The 18,348-nt window shown below is 42.3% G+C and overlaps 1 protein-coding gene across 1 annotated transcript in view; it reads left to right on the top strand.

Annotated features, from left to right (window-relative positions):
- otogl (otogelin-like) overlaps positions 1-18,348 on the top strand; it is a 131,495-nt gene that overhangs the window by 87,879 nt on the left and 25,268 nt on the right. The window contains exons 34-39 of the mRNA XM_078416640.1: positions 5,718-5,835; positions 10,781-10,860; positions 11,968-12,791; positions 13,915-14,008; positions 15,266-15,408; positions 18,322-18,345. Of these exons, the coding sequence (XP_078272766.1) occupies positions 5,718-5,835; positions 10,781-10,860; positions 11,968-12,791; positions 13,915-14,008; positions 15,266-15,408; positions 18,322-18,345 (1,283 nt within the window). The remainder of the gene's footprint in view (positions 1-5,717; positions 5,836-10,780; positions 10,861-11,967; positions 12,792-13,914; positions 14,009-15,265; positions 15,409-18,321; positions 18,346-18,348) is intronic.

Raw genomic sequence — 18,348 nt, 5'->3', positions numbered from 1 at the left:
TCAGACTGATGTCAGGGGGGGCGGGACAAAGGAAGGATATAGGTGGAGACAGGAAGATAGAGGGAGATCTGGGAAGGGGGAGGGGAAGAGAGGGACAGAGGAACTATCTAAAGTTGGAGAAGTCAATGTTCATTCCACTGGGCTGCAAGCTGCCCAGGCGAAATATGAGGTGCCGTTCCTCCAATTTCCGGTGGGCCTCACTAAGGCACTGGAGGAGGCCCATGACAGAAAGGTCAGACTGGGAATGGGAGGGGGAGTTGAAGTGCTCAGCCACCGGGAGATCAGATTGGTTAACACGGACCGAGCGCAGGTGTTGAGCGAAGCGATCGCCGAGCCTGCGTTTGGTTTCGCCGATGTAAATAAGTTGACATCTGGAGCAGCGGATGCAATAGATGAGGTTGCAGGAGGTGCAGGTGAACCTCTGTGTCACCTGGAAAGACTGTTTGGGTCCTTGGATGGAGTTGAGGGGGGAGGTAAAGGGACAGGTGTTGTATCTCATGCGGTTGCAGGGCACTGACTCGCATAGCTATCTGGACTAAACTTCTTCCCACCCGGCCTCCTGCAAAAAGTCTATCCCTTATCCCAATTCCTCCGTCTACGCTGCATCTGCGCCCGGGATGAGGTGTTGCACACTAGGGCATCAGAGATGTCCTCCTTCTTCAGGAAACAGGGCTTCCCCTCTTCCATTATAGATGAGGCTCTCACTAGGGTCTCTTCCACATCCCACAGCTCCGCTCTTGCTCCCCCTCCTCCCTTGCTCCCCCTCCTCCCACTCGTAACAAGGACAGAATCCCCCTCGTTCTCACCTTCCACCCCACCAGCCAGCGTATCTAACAAATCATCCGCCAACATTTCCGTCACCTACAATGGGACCCCACCACTGGCCATATCTTCCCATCCCCTCCCCTTTCTGCATTCCGCAGAGACCGTTCCCTCCATAACTCCCTGGTTTACTCGTCCCCTCCTACCCCCCCCCCACTCCATCCCCCTCAACCCCCCTTATCCTCCCTCCCTCCCCCCACCCTCCCTAGGAGATAGATTTAAACTTTAAAATGTGAATAACTTTAAAAATATAACACCGATTTCAATGAAACTTCTTCCATTAGCACCAAAGGGACGAAGGTGGGCCTAAAATTGTTGCGCTCTCGTGTACCGCTTTGGCTGTAGTTCAGGGACAAACAAACATAGAAACAAGTGTTTTAGTATATAGATCAAAGAATGAAGCTGATTGGAGCAACCCCACCTTGCAGCATACCTGATATCAACCATCTCAACCCTCATCTTTTCATCCAGGTGTCACGTCACACATTACCTGAAGACACCAGGACAACTTTTAAATGTTACAAAATCACAAATTAAATACACAATTGAAGCTTTAAAAAGGCAATATACCATGAACTGACTACAGTTAATTTTAGTGCATGTTGTTAGTAATTCCATTAAATGCACTGAACAATAGTGTAATGGAGCAATCACATCAAGTGTATTAGTATTTCTCATCTTACAAATAAAATGTGTGAATTGCATCTGGAAAACTACTTATGAGAAAGAAAATCAAATACCTATGGTGCTTTAGAAGTGGAAATATAAAACCATCCCACCAGGAGTAAATCACAAACATATATTGTATTAATGTTACATAACGTAATTCACCTAATTTTTTAATTTAAATATAATATCCAGATTACTTCATTGCAAATCTGCATGTAGGTTGGAGCTTACTATTGCTAAAGTGGAAAGGTTAGCAGCTTAAATGTTTTGACCTACACTTTCAGAGCATTCAACAAAATTACTATTTTAAATTGTATTTATTATTATCTAATTTCAGTGCCCAAACGATCTTCCATTTATTTTCCTTTTTTTTAAAACTTGTTTGTAAGTAGCCAGAGTAATTGGTTACATAAAAATTAATCTTCACAAAACTGAAGAGTGAGGAGAGAAACAAAAATATATCTGATCTGGTCTTGGTCAGGATTTATTTCCAGCTAATGTTAAAATTCCAGATCATGACATTTCTGTTATTAGGCTTTGGAAGCCTCAGACATTCTGAACATTCTGGTCAATGGAAATGGGGTTTAATGGATGACTTGAAACAATATATTTATTTTAATTCCTTACACTTCCTTATCTCTGTATCTTCCCCTCCCCTGACTCTCAGTCTGAAGAAAGGTCTTGACCCGAAACGTCACCCATTCTGTCTCTCTGCCTGAACCATTGAGTTAATCAATAGTCAATAGTCATTTATTTGTCACATACACAGAAATGTGCAATGAAATGAAAAATTACCCGCAGTTCAACAATAAGACCAATAAGAATAATCAATAAAAATGCAATAACACATACAATCATAAACTAACACCAAACAAAATAAACATCCATCACCATGAGTCTCCTCCAGTCACCTCCTCACTGTGATACTTCAGCACTTTGTGTCTATCTTCAGTTTAAACTAGCATCTGCAGTTCCTTCCTACGCATATTTATTTTAATTGTCATTTATCACAAGAAATACCAAATAGTATACAGATATCTTAGTGGATATGCATTTTTAATGTTCTTGTCAGTTTTGATTTCTTTGATTTATTCTTTACGTCCCATCCCTGTGGGAAACAAATGGGTGCCGACTTCATTATCCATGTTCTTCTTTTCCAACTTTTTATAAATAACATTTTGTTCCACCTACGGCGTAATAGAGGTTATAAAATAACTGCTGGACTCACATATGGCAAATAGATATTGCCATGTGAAGCACAAGGCTGGGCCTCTTTGCTTTCTGACTGTGGAGCGTTCATTATACCACGTATTTTCTAAGGTACAAAAGCAACGAAATAATCCTGAAGCAATGGAATGTAAAAGGAGATGCCTTGCAAGTCAGGGATATTGCACTGAAACTAAAACTACTCAAAGAGAGCCAACCAAAAACAGTCAGAACAATGCCCTCTTCAAGCTGTGTTGCTGCATAGATTTAGCCCTTGGTTTTTCCCCATGACCCTCTGCATATAAAGAGTCAGCTAATACTCTAAAGGGGAAAAGGTTGTTCTGTTCACGGAAGTTGCTTGTAACTGTATCTTCTAACTGGCACAGCTGTCTACATAGTAGGATAAGGAAAATATTTTAATGTGTCTGTTTCTGAAAGTTCATATTTTTATAGTAATTACATTATTCTAAAAATGCTGAGCAACCATATTTTGTGGATTCATTGTACAATGGTTTTTACTTCTACTGTACAATGTTATGGTTCCCATTTAAATGGCAAGCGCACTGCTGCTAAATGTAATATGCAGATGGAGTTATAACTTTAATAACTTATTATTGAGTAATTTTGTTGATTGTTGGGACATATTGGTATCCAAGCATAACTGGTATTAGAAATAAATATGAGCAAAAAGAAGTGTCTGAAACCAATAAGATAATCACAAAACGCTGGAGTAACTCAGTGGGTCAGGCAGAATCTCTGGAAATAAAACCCATAAGCTTAGCAAAGTAGGGAAAATGTGCAAAAATAGTACAAATCTCCCAAATGCTCTTTTACTCTATTATTTGCGATACGAGATGATACAATATGATATGATAGAAATGTATTGATCCCAGGAGCTAAATTGGTCTGCCAACAGTTATAAAACACAAAAAGATACGTGAAACATGAAATTATAATGCCGAGAGGAAAGTCCAGAATTGGGGATGTGCAAAGATTGAGGCGGGGGTGTGGGATTGGAGGGGGTGGGGATGGGGGGGTTGGAAGGGGAGTCAGTCTACCCCACAACAGACAGAAGGGGAGTAGTTGTACAGTTTGATAGCCATAGGGGAAAAGGATCTCCTGTGGCATTCAGTGCACTAAAGATAGATTTAGACTACGTGAAAAACAATGACTACATGAGCAAGTTAAAGGCTGGATGACCTACGGTGAGTGATTATTACCTCTGACTCTCCAAAGCCTTTCCGCCACTTACAAAGCACATGGCAAGAGTGTGATGGAGTACTTTGCACTTGTCTGGATGAGTTTGGAGGCCAATTCATTGGATGTTTTCAAGAGAGAGTTAGATTTAGGTTTTCGGGCTAACGGAATGAGGGATATGGGGGGAAAAGCAGGAACGGGGTACTGATTTTGAATGATCAGCCGACTGGCCGACTGCACCTATTTTCTATGTTTCTCTGTTTATACGAGCACAACTCCATCAACTCTGAAGAAGGTTGAGACCATCAAGCCCATTTGAATGGCACCCTATCCAGTACACTAGCTATTCACTTCCTACACCACGAGAGCCCTCTTAGTAGCTGCAATGTGCATCATCCGCAAAATGTGCTGTGGTCACCCACCTTAGCTGCTTTGTCTGCATTTCCCTAACCCATTAACGTTACTACGAAGGAGGACAGGCTCAGCGGGTACATGGGTACACCACTGCCTGCATATTTACTTCCCTCATCCAAAATTCTCAATGCTTCTCCTAATACAATAATCCTTTATTGAGGTTCTAGTCTCGATTGAGTGTGCTCGCTCTGGTATGGGTTTCGAACCACCGTGACCTGCCGCTGCAGTTCCAACAAGGATAATCATCTTTTATAATGTGATAATTGCTCAGAAACTCATTAAACTCAGCAGTTCCTGGCAACCTGAGTCCAACATTTCCCCTCCCAGTCTGACGAAGGGTCTCGACCCGAAGCATTACCCATTCCTTCACCCCAGAGATGCTGCCCGTCACGCTGAGTTCCTCCAGCATTTTGTATCTATCTTCAGTGTAAACCAGCATCTGCAGTTCCTTCCTAAACACATAAAAGCTAAATCATTGATTGTTGAAACTCTTACCCCATTTTTTACTTTGTTACTTTTGTTGACCCCACTTTTACCCACCATTGGGTAAGCGGTTGAGGTGCTGCCTTACAGCGCCAGAGACCCGGGTTCGATCCTGACTACAGGTGTTGGGAGTTTGTACGTTATCCTCGTGACCAGGTGGGTTTTCCCCGAGATCTTCTGTTTTCTCCCACACTCCAAAGACGTACATGCTTGTAGGTGGATTGGCTTGGTATAACATGTAAAATTGCCCTAGTGTGTATAGGAAAGTGTTAATGTACGGAGATTGCTGGTCGGTGTGGGTTCGGTGGGCCGAAGAGCCCGTTTCCGTGCTGTATCTCTACACTAAACTAAACTAAACATTGACCTGGCTATTGGTGTCTGGATCTCAGGCTGGTGGTTGTTTCGAGACAGGAGTTGTGAGAAATTTAACAAATTTCATAACTTAATACATTCCTCTCCAATTCAGCCAGGCTAGGTTTCCGCACAGACTGACAGTAGCGTATGGATTTTTTTTCCCCACTTCATCTGCAGGTTACCTCACTTTTGACATATTCCTGTCTCAGTTCCTGGGGAATTCAAAGTGATGCTTTCCAGTGACGTCATTGGGAAGTTGCAGCTAGCAAAACAACGTGTGATGAAATGAGATTTTTCACCCAGGGGCACAGGAATTTGATTTACTTTGTAAAATAATGAATTGATTATTTTGTTATTAATGATAGCGGAGTCAGGGGGTATGGGGAGAAGGCAGGAATGGGGTACTGATTGAGAATGATCAGCCATGATCACATTGAATGGCAGTGCTGGCTCGAAGAGCCGAATGGCCTCCTCCTGCACCTATTGTCAATTGTCTATTGTCTATTGTTATATCTTAGAGATTCTAAATACCCAGAAAGGGGCCAATATTAATACAGAGGGTTTTCTTTCAGAAAGCAGCCTGGTTATACCGTACAGAACAATGTGTGAATTTCGATATGAAGCCTGCACCCATCCTTGCATTAAAACATGTAGCGACCCCCAAGCAATGGCCTGCACGTTTTTATCACCGTAAGTGCATGCATTTTATAATCTGGAGATCTCAGCATTTACTATATTTCTGCCTTTGCTTTATTGTATGTAACATGAAATATTTAACATATTTATCAATATCTTATTAACATATTTATCAATAAAAATACAGATTTCAACAACTGATTGAAAGAATAACCTACATGCTGCCACCTACTGATGCTACTGATGTATATAATCTATCTATAATTATTATTCTTGATGTTGATCTACAAAACTATCAAATCCTCAATCTCATTATTATGCTACAGAGACATTCCCTAAATCAAACTTGTCCCATTTCCACTGTTGAGAGAAATCCCGATCCACCATTTTGTTTGTTTCCTTTGTTCCTCCTGGCCCCTCTCACATTCATCATCTTCTGCATCAAACTCACCAGCTTATATGAGCACTTGTCCTCTTCCCAGCCACTCTTCTACCCTGTTCCCCTCATCCCACCTTTCTCCTCCTCCTGCATCAGTCCATGTTAATTCAAGTATCAGCTTCCAGTAGCAGACATATCTTAGTTATCGGTCTTTCCAAGATATTGTTCTTAGTCTGCAGCTGAACGGTACGCCCGTGCACGCATGCGTCCGGTATGGTCTCCAATATTTTGCCCATCAGCCAGGAGTTTTCAGCCTTCTTCTTTTCCAGTTTAAGAAGCGGTCTGCCGTTAGTCCTCCGGCTTCATCTGCGGGACTCTCCTTTGTACGAACATATCTCCATCGCGATACGTCAGTAACATCCCTCACAAAAGCGATTCTGTTAGCAGCAAACATTTGAAAGCATTTGCTTTCGTTGTTGATGTATTTAAGCACTGTTGTGCTATCAGTCCAGAAAGCGGATTTGTCTAGCTGAAGCTGTAATTCTTTTCGCAGCATTACATTAACTTTAACAGCTAAGACTGCAGGTGCTAGTTCCATTCTGGGAATCGTCATCTGTTTTAATGGTGCCACTCTGGCCTTACCCATTACAAATGCAACATGCACTTTCTTACTGTGGCTTTCCAGTCTCAGATATGAAACAGTGTCGTAACCACTTTCACTTGCGTCTGAGAAGTGGTGTAGCTGTACATTTCTGATTTGACCAAAGTCGGTAGGCTTCATGCACCGACCGGTCCACCTCAAACTCCGCAATCTTGTCAAGATCCATCAGCCATCCTGTCCACTTCTGATGGAAAGTTTGGGGTATATCGTCATCCCAACCAAGCTTCTCCTTGCAGAGTTCCTGCATAATCAACTTAGCAGGCAGAGTAAATGGTGCCAGAAATCCCAGAGGATCGTAAATAGAGCCAACTACTGACAGGATGCCACGTTTGTTGCATGGTCGTTCCTGTACAGCAATTTTGATCTTGAACCCTTGGGTTTCCACGCACCAGTACAATCCTAGTGCTCTCTCCATCGGCAGATTGTCCTGATTCAGGTCCAACGCCTTGATCTCCTTAGCTCTACTTGCTTGAGGAATGGATGCTAGTACAGCACAGCTATTAGTGATCCACTTCGATAGCGTACGTCCACGCATTTGGCAGATGTCAGTCAGGTCTTTTACCATCCGGACTGCTTCTAGTTCCGAAGGCATGGACTTCAAACAGTCATCCACATAGAAGTTGTTCTTCACCATGTCTACCACCTCTTCCGAAAAGTGTGCTCCGTTGTCCTCAGCAGTCTTTCTCAATGCAAAGTTTGCACAACTTGGTGATGACACGGCTCCGAAAAGATGTACCTTCATCCGGTATTCCACAATATCTTGCTGCACATCACCGTCGGGCCACCATAGAAATCGCAGATAGTCAACATGCTTTTTCGATACCTTGACCTGATGAAACATTGCTTTAATATCCGCCATCAAAGTAACCGGCTCTTGCCTGAATCTGATGAGAACTCCAATGAGTGAGTTAGTTAGGTTTGGACCTTGTAGCAGCTGGCAGTTAAGTGATGTCCCCTTAAAGACTGCCGCACAGTCCAGACAATAATGTTCATCTGTTATCCTTGCCGAACGATTCATAATATCCATGAACTTCACCTCTTCCCTCGACATTTCTTCCTTGTCCTTGCTGGATTCTTCATTGAAGTCATGGTTGTATTGTTTGACCAGAAGTTCCTCCAGATTAACGATGGATATTCGATTAATAACCACTGGAGGAAAGCCTTTTCCAACGTGTTGTCATGGTCCTCTCTCAGTGGATCACAAACAACCCATCCCATCCCAACAAGGTTTTCATGGCGAATGGTCCATCCTCTTTGCTGTGGACCACTTCCCAAGGTTCCAATACCTTGGAAGCATTAGCTCCGATGAGTAAGTCAATACCAGTCTATTTCAGTTATCTTGATATTCTTCAAATAAGGCCATTGCTCCAGGTCTTCCTGTCTAGGAATGTTTGACCGTGAGACAGGAATGGTCTTACTGGTAAGCACGTCTGGTAGTTGAACAAAATCATTGCTGTCCAGACCAGATATTTCCAAACCTGAAATAGCACAACTGGTTATAGACTTCTTTTGATTCATGGTATGCAGGGTAAACCTTTCCTTTTGTCCTGAGATCTTTGGCCTTCTTACCAGGACTTCGGTGCAGAAAGTAACTGAACTTCCATCATCCAAGAAAGCGTACGTTTGCAACACAGTGCTGCCATTGTAGCTCTTCACTTACACTGGTATGATCGAGAAGATGCAAGTTTCTTCACCAGCCCCGATATGTCCACACATCGGAGAAAGAGGAGTGGCGTCACTCTGGCTCGCCTTTTCCTTGGCTGGTTGCTCAGGTTTCCTTTCTTTGTCCTTCTGTTCAAAATGAAGTATCTCCGGATGCTCTCCTTCACATACAGCACAAGTCAAACGATTCTTGCAATTTCTGCTCATATGACCTTCTTTCAGGCATCCAAAACAAATTCTATTCTCCTTTATAAATTCTCTTCTCTCCTTTAGTTCCTTCTTTTTGATCTGCCGACACTTCTCCAGTGTGTGACCCCTCATGTTGCAGAACAGACAAGGATCTTGCTGCTTGCCGGTTGGTGAGTCCGCTTTCTCTCCTTTAATTGTCAGGTTCCTTTGGGCCTGTTCTTTCCATGGGTTCGGCAGCCAAAGCAAAACTGCTTTTGGTCGTCCTTGGCTTCTCTCCTGACTTACCGGAGGTAGGGCCTTTAGCAGCTGCTGGTGTTTTGGCCTCATCAATATTCCCATAAAGTGGATCTGTCAGTATCTCCACTTGTACCTTCATGAAGTTATCCAAGTCGGGATACGCAGGCAAACGTTTCCCGTTTCTTTGGATTTCATATGACCGATCTCTCCACCTTTCTCTGAGCTTGTAAGGCAGCTTTCGAAGAATGGTCATCATATTGGAGTGAACGTTCATTTCATCCATATATTTAAGATGCTGCATTGCATTGCAACAACCTTTAAGGAATAATGAGAATGCTTGTAAAGCCTTTATCTCACCTGGCTTGATGGTTGGCCAGGCCAATGGTCTGGATATATAGGCAGCGGCAATCTTCTGCTCATGACCAAAATGCTCTTTAAGCAATCTTCTTGCCTCTTTATAGCTCTGGTTGGGATGCAAATGTTGACAGCTACAAACTAATTCTCTGGCTAGTCCTCTAGTATATTGTTCCAGAAAATGATAACGATCACTTTCATCGTCAGTCTTCCTTTCTACTCCTCTCTCAAATGCCTTGATAAAAGGTTGATATTGCAAGGGATCACCATCATACACGGGAATGTCTCTTGCCGGTAGGGTAGAAGAAAGATTTTGTTTAGCCAGAAGTTCGGTCATTTGATTTTGCTTCCGTAATAGCTCACATATATTACGTCGGTCTCCATCATGACGTTCCGGGGCTTTAGTGCGAGCACGTCCCTGCTCATTCCTCGGTTCATGAAACCCTGCCGTCTACCCTTGAAGAGGATGTGGGTTAAAGTGTGCCGTACCATTAGCTTTAACGAATGGTCTCCAGGTTGTTTGCTTCGGTCTAACAACCTGTGGCTCCCATTCATGCCAGGGTTCAGTCGCAGATGGTTCCCGTCCAACTGGCAACTGGCTTTGAGCAACTCCTCGTCCTGGATAAGAACTCATCCTATCAGATGCTATCAAGCTGCTTCTTGATCTTGGAGCGCTAAGTACACTGAGTTTTGTCTTGGCTGCTGCCATTTTAGACTACAGTTCCAATCATTCTTTCTGTCTTTTCAATCGATCGCTCTCCTTTCTCCAATCTTCTTCTTCTAGCAGTTGCCTTCTCTTCTGTTCCTCTTCTTCTAGCAATTGTAATGAAAAGCAGAGGCAAAAATACCTCTGAAGGAAACGTGGAAGAGAAAAATGTCCCTGAGACCTTTGCCCTTACAGGAGATGGCAAATGATTGAAGCAAACCAGTGGATTAACTACCTGCTTTCTCACTCACCTGCGATTTGTGTCTGGTCTGTAGAGATCAAAGAGAAAAGCAGAAAAAGTACATGGATCTTGTCCACTCACTCAAATTCAAGGATATTAAAGGAATTGGCTGTAGATATAATGGACCAATTGACCAACATTTGGATGAATGAGATGGGATAATTTGAAACATATAATATTCTAAAGGGACCTGACGATGTAAACGTTGAGATAGTTCCAAAAGTAGGGGACATCGTTTCAGAATAAGGGAATGGTCAATAAGAGATGAAATGCATGGGAATTTTCACAGAGGATGGTGAATCTCTGGAATTCTCCATCCTGAAGGGATCTTGAGGCTCAATCATTCGAGGTATTTGAAGAGAAGATAGATCAATTTTTGAGAGATTGAGGAATTGAAGGGTATTGAGAATTGGTGGAGAAGTGGGGGGGGGGGGGTGAAACCTAGGGCAGATCAGCCATGATCATACTCAATAGCAGCACAAGCTGTAGAGCTGAGTAGGCTATTCTGCTTCTATTTTCTTGTGATCTTATTCCGGAGAAGAAATAAACTTTTATATTTTTATCACGCAGGGTAGAGGGATGTATGGCACATTGCCCAAAGGACATGCTATTTGATGAAGTCACACTCAGATGCGTACATCCGGAGGATTGTGAGTGTTTCAGTTTATTGAATTGCAAATTTTAATTTTTTTGGCTATTACTCATTAAGATGAAGGATGAAACTCACAATAGAAAACTAATAAGTATTGATTATTTCTCGGCCGTTTATATGAGAGTTTAGTGTTAATGCTTTGAATTGTCTCCCCTATTTGCACAGACTACTTCACCTTCTCAATGCCAATTCACTTAGAAGTGAGACCAGACCAAGAAACTGTTATTTTTCTATTGTTATGGCTTGGTTGGTAGCATTCTTGCCTCTGAGTTAGAAGTTTGTAGATTCAAGTTGTATCACGTATAAAATCATGAGAGGAATAGATCGGGTGGATGCACAGAATCTCTTGTCCAGAGTAGGGGACTCGAGGACCAGAGGACATAGGTTTAAGGTAGGGAAAAAAATTGAATAGGAATCTGAGGGGTAACCTTTTCACACAAAGGGTAGTGGGTGTATGGAACAAGCTGCCAGAGGAGATAGTTGAGGCAGGGACTATCCCATCATTTAAGAAACCGGTAGACATGGATAGGACAGCTTTGGAGGGATATAGACCAAACGCGGGCAGATGGGGCAAGAGTAGCTGGGACATGTTGGTTGGTATGGGCAAGTTGGGCTGAAGGGCCTGTTTCCAAGCTGTATCACTCTATGACTTTATGGCTCTATCTGATTTGGGATGTCTGAATGGAATGTGATTGTGCTCTGTAAATGCAAGTCTTCCTGATTTCCATTAGTTCATTTAATATTTGTGATTCAGGTCATTGACATGATATTGTCAAAGTAATATCAACCATAATGAAGCAAGACCAAAACAAATTAAAGTTATACAGATCTTTTAATTTACAATACCTTTTGGAATTAAGTTAACGTCTATCGTAAATTAAAAATGGTTCATGTCTAAAGGTGTACATTTCCTTAGTTTATCCAAAAAGAATGTGTCACTAGATTCATAATACACAAATGGAATAGAACTACAAGAATGTAGAATCCTTTCCTCAGAATGAAAATAGGGAAATAATGGCAACTCAAAATGAAAGTAATAAAGAGTATGGATTTGAATGTGATATTAGTAACAATAAATGATACAATAATTTTTTTTTTCTAACAGGTATTAATGTAACCACCACTGATTTACCTTATCTAACACCAACAACATCTCCAACAACAGAAGCAACATACAGATCTTCCACCACACCAATGACTTCATCTGTAAGACAGTTAATGACTACCATTACTGGTCCAACAACAGCTCTTTCAACGATGACAACAGTTACCTCTCAACCCTCGTTAACTTCCCCTACACCAGTTCACACAACATCTTTTACATCTACGGAACCTGCTATAAGTTCTACGGAGACCACTCAAACTTCTGTCGGGAGTACCAGTGCAACAGATGTAACAACTGAGGCTCCAGGCCTACCTGGAACTTCTATACACACTACTGAAAAGATGCCTCCTTCCACCAGTGTGGGCTACTCAACCACATTAGCTAGCAACATTTCTGAAGTGATTATTTACCCAACACATGGTGCAAATACCACTGTTCAGCCAGAAGTAATAAAACCTCTGTATAGCACAACCACTGAAAGCACAGCAACTGCAACGAGTCAACAGGTAACAGTGGCGGAGGCAGTAATCACAACAGAGGAGGTAACCAGCCAGTCTGCAGCACCTGTTACCACGAGCAGGACATCTACCCTCACTCCGGAAGTGCCTGCCACCCTTGTGACAACTCCAACTCCCTCAGTTTCAGCTTCATCGATGAGCGTTGAGGAGAAAGCCACATCGGAACTGCCCGCAGCATCACCGACTTCTCCTTTAACTCGGACAACACCTCTTTCTGCAACCAGTCCTCAGCCAGAGACTGAAATTCCATTTGGAATCTCTGAATCTCAAACCGTGGCCCTGTTGGTGACTCCAGCACTATGCACAGTAGGAGCACATTCACCTTTCTTTTCCTCCTTGAATGAAAACAGCGTAATGAAAAATTAAAAATAAAACGCTAGCATTCTTTAAGTTCTTGGTGGAAATGTGAATATCCATGTAATGTTCTATATATGCTCAAATTATAATGTGTTATAGTTTACAGACATTTCCTTCAGAAGAAAAATAGTAATTTATCTATCGTACACTTATGGACTTATCCAACTTGACTACAGGCCATTTGGCCCACCACATCTGCACCTACTAGCGGGTACCCATCTGAATTAATCCTATTTCCCGCATGGTTCATATCATTCCTTGGCTAGGCAATTCATGTACTCCTCTGGATTCTTGCATGCTGCTTGTAACCTTGTTTCCACAATTCTCTCTGCAGTTATTCCATGCACTCATCTCTCTCTCAGATCCCCTCTAAATCTCTCAGATCCCTTATACCTTACTCTAGATCTATATTCTTTTGTTTTATATATCTTTGGTATGGGGGAGTGTTTAATGCAGTCTTCTCTTTAAATTCCTCTGCACCCTCCCTTGTGCCGTTACAACCTCCCTGTGTTGTGGTGACCAGAACTGCAAAATGTCTCCAAATCTCTCATCCCGATATATCTCAAAAATATATTGACCTGAAAATTAAACATGATGGTAGACTTTGCCATCTGAATGTTCATATTTAATAGCATTTTTCACAGCTTTGCTCACAACTTTGAAGGAGGCCAGTCAACATCAAGCCTATGTCAGCTCTTAGAGCATGTGTGCCTGACATTTATCCAAGCTTCAGTCTATAATTCTATTGCACAATCTGGATGAATAGTGCATACTAAACATCCAAAGCTTTTCCGATGCTGTAAGTGAATCTTAACACCTGTTTAGTAATGGGGACAAAGCTTGGGATTCTATGCTTTGTATGATTTGAACTCTGATGAGTCCTTATGGCAGCCATCTTTTGAACCAAGTGCCATGAATATTTGTCAAATGATGATTTGTATTTGAAACAAAACATCGCAACAGATTTGTCACTACTCAGACATCTTCTTACCAAGCATTACTTCATGTTGCTTAGTGAATGTATTATATTTATCTTCGTATATTCTTTTCAATTCTGTATTATGTCTTCCAGTGCCCTTTTAATGTGACACAGCCAAGTTGTGGTTTTCTGGGAATGCCAGTCCAGATCAACAGTGACAGGTGCTGTCCACAATGGGAATGTCCATGTGAGTATTGGTTTCAGATTTGTGCTGTGCCACATTAGGCAATATTCCTATGGAAAACCATACATAACAAAACGCCAAAGAGAAAATGCACTAATATAACATAGAACAAGTCCATTTGTTCCTGAAATTGAAAACCTGAAAAACCACAGGTGCTGGAAATCTGAAATCAAAGCAAAAAATGCTGGAGATTCTCAGCAGATCGGAGTGCATCTGTGGGAAGTGAAACAGAGTTAATATTTCAGAGGATCTGAGGAAAGTTTTCCACCTGAAATGTTAACTCTTTCACTTCCCACTGAAGCAGTCTGACCTGCTGAGTATTTCCAGCAGTTTTTTGCTTTTGTTACACTTGCCTTTCAGTGGGTAATAGACATCCTCAGAACTCCAGTCCTGAACTTCACTTCTATGTTGTGGGTACAACCCAGATTCATTTCCCACTCAGCTAGATTTGTTCTGGCGATGAGATCAGAAATCAGTAGCACAACTGTAAGGCGAAGGCAGTGCATTGCTTAAGTTACTGAACAAGCCGTCTGTGTTCTTGATCTAGAGATACAGGTTTGAATCCCACTATGGCTGTTGGCAAATGTAAAGTATTTAATTCAATTTGTAATTTAAAAAAAAATGTAAGTTTCAGTAACAGTTATTGCAAAACTCATCATGTTCTCCAATGTCCTTTGGGGACAAAATCTGCAGTCTTTACCACATCAGTCAAGGTTCACCTGTGTGTTGATTTCTAACTAACTAGCATAGTTAGTTAGAAGTCAAAAGCGGATGGGCAGTAAACGTTGACTGTGTCCATATCTTGTGACCAAATAAGTAAAATAAAAGGTTTTGGAACTGGTTAACAACATCAAGACCTTCTGGAAGTCTAAGGTGAATGCTTATTTTTAAAGAGAGAAGTGCAATCCCTGCAATCTTTGATCACACTTTCAGCTATTTTCCGATAAACCATTACAGCTAGAGATCTATTTGGGATGACTATTGGTCACATAAGAAGAAGGTGGTAAAATACTTATATCATCCTATGCCAGTATAATTTAGGTTTAGGTGTGCATGGGAAATGCCATTTTGGGAAACTACAGCAAAAAACAAGTGTCGTTGGAGATGTAATAAACCTTTAAAAAAAAAATCTAGCCTGGAAACTGTGTGAACCACAGTTCCCTCATTAAATATAGAAAAGCCCAATGTACATAAAATATTAGAATTATATGTTATAATTCTTTTAATTCAAATAATTATTTTTTAAACTTGGTTTGTCAGGTCGCTGCTCAATGTTCTCTGACCTACACGTCATTACATTTGATGGCAATGACGTAGGAGTTTATGATGCTGCGGCCTATGTATTGACCCTGTTACCAGAAGAGACTATTGTTGCTCATATTGAACAGTGTTCAACCCGGGAGGTAATGAACTGCTTTTCTAAGACTAGAATGTAACATTGAAGGTAGAACTTTTATTAAAAATGTGCATTAAATTATAGACACAAGGAACTGCAGATGCTGATTTACAACAAAAAAAGGCACAAAGTGCTGGATTAACTCAACTGGTCAGGCACCATCTCTGGGGGAAAACATCGATAAGTGACATTTTGGGTTGGGACCCTTCTTCTGACTGATTGTAGTAGTAGGGAGAAAGCTAGAAGAGGGGTGGGGATGAGACCAGGCCTGGCAAGTGATAGGTGCAAACAGGTGAGCGGGGAAGGGGGGGGGGGTGGTTGGGTTGATTTGCTGATGGGTGGATAAAGGCCAGAGATGGAAAGAAGACAAAAGGCTGTAAGATTAGGAGAGAAGAGGAGTGAAATGTGAAGCCAGAAGAAAGGTACAGGTGGAAGAGGATGGGGGAAGGCAAAAGGGTTGTTGTTGTTGGTTAGTTACCTAAAATCGGATAATTCAATATTCATACCTTATAGTTGTAAGCTACCCAAGCGGAAGGTGAGCTGCTGTGCCTCTGGTTTGCAAGCGGCCTCACTCTGGCAGTGGAGGAGGCCCAGGATCGAAAGGTTGGTGTGGAAATGGGAAGAGGAGTTAAAATGGTTAGCAACCGGGAAATCCAGCAGGCCTTGGTGGATCGAGCACAAGTGTTCCATGAAACAGTTGCCTTGTCTACGCTTGGTCTTGCCACATTGGGAGCACCCAATGCAGTAGATGAGGTTAGAGAAAATGCATGTGAACCTCTGTCTCACCTGGTGGCACTGTTGGTATCCCTGGATGGATGTGAGAGAGGAGGTTAGGGACAGGTGTTACATCTCTTGAGGTTGCAGGGCATTAAACTGCCATCAGCCTTTACAAAATAATATGCTATTCATCATTATTGGTATTTTGTGCATCTTTATAACTGTTAAGTGAGTGGGCAGAAATTTGGCTGATAGTATAATGTGACAAGAAGATAGAAAAGATCTTTTAGATAGAACATCAGAACCTGAGGTACCACTGGGTGGCGCCAGTAATGGCTGCCTCGCCAACAGTCTGCCTGTCCTTTCCTTCTTTGTGTTTTAATAGTATGTGTTGAATGTATGTTTCTAGTGTTTTGTTCATGTGGGGGTTGGGGGAAACTTTTTCTAATCTCTTACCCCGACAGAGATGCGATTTTCTTCCGTATCATGTCACCATCCTCACAGTGGCCTAACATCGAGGAGTTAGCGGCCTTTGCTGGAGACCGACTTTGGGAACTCCAGCCGCAGGTTCCTGCAGACTTACCATCGTGGAGCTCACGATCCCTCTGCCAGGGATCGACCTCGGAGCTCCAGCCGTGGGTGCCTGCGGACATTAACATCGCGGAGCTCACGGTCTCTGGTTGGAGACTGATTTCGGGAACTCAGCGGCACGGTAGCGCAGCGGTAGAGTTGCTGCTTTACAGCGAATGCAGCGCCGGAGACTCAGGTTCGATCCTGACGACGGGTGCTGCACTGTAAGGAGTTTGTACGTTCTCCCCGTGACCTGCGTGGGTTTTCTCCGAGATCTTCGGTTTCCTCCCAAACTCCAAAGACTTACAAGTATGTAGGTTAATTGGCTGGGTAAATGTAAAAAAATTGTCCCTAGTGGGTGTAGGATAGTGTTAATGTATGGGGATCACTGGGCGGCACGGACTTGGAGGGCCGAAAAGGCCTGTTTCCGGCTGTAGATATATGATGATGATATGATAACTCCAAGCCACAGGAGTTTCAATTGGCCCGATTCGGGAGCTTCGACCACCCCGACACGGGAGCTTCGACTGCTGGCTATGGGAGCTTCAATGGATGGATGGTTCGACTGCCCCGACTGCGGGAGAATAAAGAGGATGAAAACTGGACTTTTTTTGCCTTCCATCACAGTGAGGAATGTGGGGAATCTGCTGTGGTGGATGTTTATGTTAACTTGTGTGTAGTTGTGTGTCTTCTTGCTTTTTTTCGTATGGCTGTATGGTATTTCGTATATCACTGTACCTTAATTGGTACATGTGACAATAAAAGACCTTTGACCTTTGAAACCTTTGAACAGCGTTTAAATGGAAAGAGATTCCAGAATGATGCTGTACAGGGAATTTAACGGTCCTTGGAAATGGAGCATGGGAAATAAGTATGTAGACAAAATAAATCATGAAAATGCAAAAACTACCTTTATGGCAAGGAGATGGAGTGTAAAACCCTTCAGGCAAGTCTTGCTGCAACCAAGACCACACCTGGGCAAAACAGCTTGGGCTCCAGTAGGAGGGATTGGCGATGGATTGGTCACAAAGAGTCCTGAAACAAAGGCATTGTATTATGAATAAACATTGTTCAGGTTGGTCTCTTACTCATTTGGGTGTAGAAAGACCTATAGGCAAGACCTATAGTTTGCAAGGAGAAGAGATGCCTTACTGAAGGATCATAGGGGGATAGAGAGAGTGGATGCCGAGAGGATGTTTTCACCTTTTGGGGAAATCTAGAATTAGAGGCCCGTGTTTCATAATAAGGAGTCATTCATTACAGGTGATGCGCAGGAAGAATTTCTTTTAACTGAAGGTCATGAATCTTTGCAGTTTTCTCCCCCAGAGAGCTGTGGAGTTTATGGAAGGCTGAAACAGGTTACGTTTCTATCAATAGGAGAATTATGGGTTACCAAAAACAGAAAATACTGGGAAAACTTAGCCAGTCAAGTCCCAGATCAGATCAGCCATGATCCTATTCAATGTTAGAGCAGGCTTAAGATGCCGTATGACCTACTGCTGTTCATTATTAATACGTTTGTGTTAAATTAATTTCTAAGCCATAGTATTTTTATCATCTAATGAAAATTACTCACTGATTGTTGGAACGTATTGGCTGAAATGTTTCTCAAAAATACTTTTATTAATTCCAGAGTGCAAATTCTATAAGGCGTCCTGTA

This window comes from Rhinoraja longicauda, chromosome 20 (assembly GCF_053455715.1).
Source record: "Rhinoraja longicauda isolate Sanriku21f chromosome 20, sRhiLon1.1, whole genome shotgun sequence".
Lineage (NCBI taxonomy): Eukaryota > Metazoa > Chordata > Chondrichthyes > Rajiformes > Arhynchobatidae > Rhinoraja > Rhinoraja longicauda.
The sequence above is the reverse complement of the archived record's forward strand: the minus strand, read 5'-3'. Positions and strand labels throughout refer to the sequence as shown.